The sequence below is a fragment of the Emiliania huxleyi genome (assembly GCF_000372725.1).
Source record: "Emiliania huxleyi CCMP1516 unplaced genomic scaffold EMIHUscaffold_6339, whole genome shotgun sequence".
NCBI lineage: Eukaryota > Haptophyta > Isochrysidales > Noelaerhabdaceae > Emiliania > Emiliania huxleyi.
In genome coordinates this window covers 1-1,462 of record NW_005197244.1, presented here as the reverse complement: position 1 = coordinate 1,462, position 1,462 = coordinate 1, and the positions used below count along the sequence as shown (strand labels likewise).

At 66.8% G+C, this 1,462-nt stretch overlaps 2 protein-coding genes across 2 annotated transcripts; one reads left to right on the top strand and one right to left on the bottom strand.

Moving 5' to 3' along the window:
• Positions 1 to 222: 222 nt before the first annotated feature.
• Positions 223 to 838, bottom strand: EMIHUDRAFT_257541 (hypothetical protein; the record flags this gene model as incomplete). The annotated part of the gene is made up of 2 exons (XM_005763390.1): positions 223 to 241; positions 396 to 838. The coding sequence occupies 2 exons, from the start codon at positions 836 to 838 to the stop codon at positions 223 to 225; spliced, it is 462 nt and encodes a 153-aa protein (XP_005763447.1).
• Positions 839 to 991: 153 nt separating this feature from the next.
• EMIHUDRAFT_257540 (hypothetical protein) lies at positions 992 to 1,282 on the top strand (the record flags this gene model as incomplete). The annotated part of the gene is made up of 1 exon (XM_005763389.1): positions 992 to 1,282. A coding segment is annotated over one exon (291 nt), but the record flags the coding sequence as incomplete, so codon positions are not given.
• Positions 1,283 to 1,462: the final 180 nt, after the last annotated feature.

Below are 1,462 nucleotides of genomic sequence, written 5' to 3'. Positions count from 1 at the left end.
GAAGAGGAGGAGAGAGAAAGAGGGCTAGGATGGGGGGGGGAGAGAGAGGGGGCCGGGGGGGGTTTGGAATGTCCGACTCCCGGGTGGAGACACTGCCCTTTGCAGGAGTCACGTGTCCCCAACGACCGGCAGTCGGTAATGAGGTTTGGTTGGTTGAGGAAGTCGGCCTCCGGTTCCTGAAGCAGGGCAGAAATAAATAAAGGTTAGGGACGTCTCGGGCAGTTATCGCCGCGTTGAATCCCTTCGTCTGCCGGAACGATCTCCCATCGGTTATAATAACCGGCGGCAATCGATAGTCAAAGTTGGGCTCCGGAAAGCGATAGAGCGCCCGCCCATGCCCTCCGCTTGTTGTGCAGCACTCGCGGCGCGCGCGCGCCGCGGTGTTGACCAACGACCGTGCCACTGGAGGCTCCCACGCCACCCGCGGCGATCCGCATCGAGGCCGCCCGTCGGCGCAGCAAAGGCACTGCGCACTTCTGGGCAGCGCCCAGAATGCAGGGAAGGCCTTGGCGCTTCTCGCCAGCCAGGCTGACTCGGCAACCGGCACGCGAGCCGACTGCGCGTCCCGAGCCCACGGATCGGCGCCGTCGCACAGGCCCGCCAGCCGCCGCACAGCTCCAGAGAGGCCACTGGCGTTGCGCTGCACTGCTTGAAGCTGATGTTGAGGCGCTGCACTGCTCAAAGCTGCCCCGTGCGCCGCCGCGAGCGCCGCGCCGTGGCCTCGTTCTCTGGCGAGCCCCAGCACGACCCCTCGCGGCCACTCGCGCCGTTGCAGCAGCTCCGACCCCGCCACTCCGGCTCCCGAGCGCGCGACGAGCACGAGGAAGAGCATGCGCATGGGCCAAAATCAGTTACGGCTTGGAGTGATCGAGTAATGTTTTTTAGTTGGCGAAGGCTCCTGCGGCTGGGGCATACACACTCCCGACAGGTGAGAGGGCCCAAGAGGCAGGGGCTACTTCCCAGCTCCCGACGCTGAACTACGACGGTCAGGATGCCCGACCTCGCCCACCTCCGATACATCGTCGAGGACTCGATCGGCAAGCACATGTACGAGAACGCCGTGTTTCTCGCCGACAAGCTCGTCACGATGTCCCGCGGCGCGCCGGACGACGTGTATCTGCTCACGCAGGCCTTCATGTTCACGAGGCAGCACCGGCGGGCGCTGCACGTGCTGCGGCAGCATCGGCTGGCGACGTCGTCGCCGCGCTTCACCTACCTGACCGCCAAGTGCCTCGCTGAGTGCCAAGAGTGGGACGAGTGCCTCGCCACCCTCGACGACACGGTGCTCGAGCACGCGGCGCAGGAGGCGGCGGCGGAGGCGGCGGCGGCGGGCGGCGGCAAGGCGCGGCCGCCGCTGGGCAGCCTGTGCTCGGCGATGCTCCTCCTCAAGGGCACCGTCTACGAGCATCTCGAGAATTGGCCGCTCGCGGCGCGCCACTTCAAGCTGGCGCTGCGCGAGGAG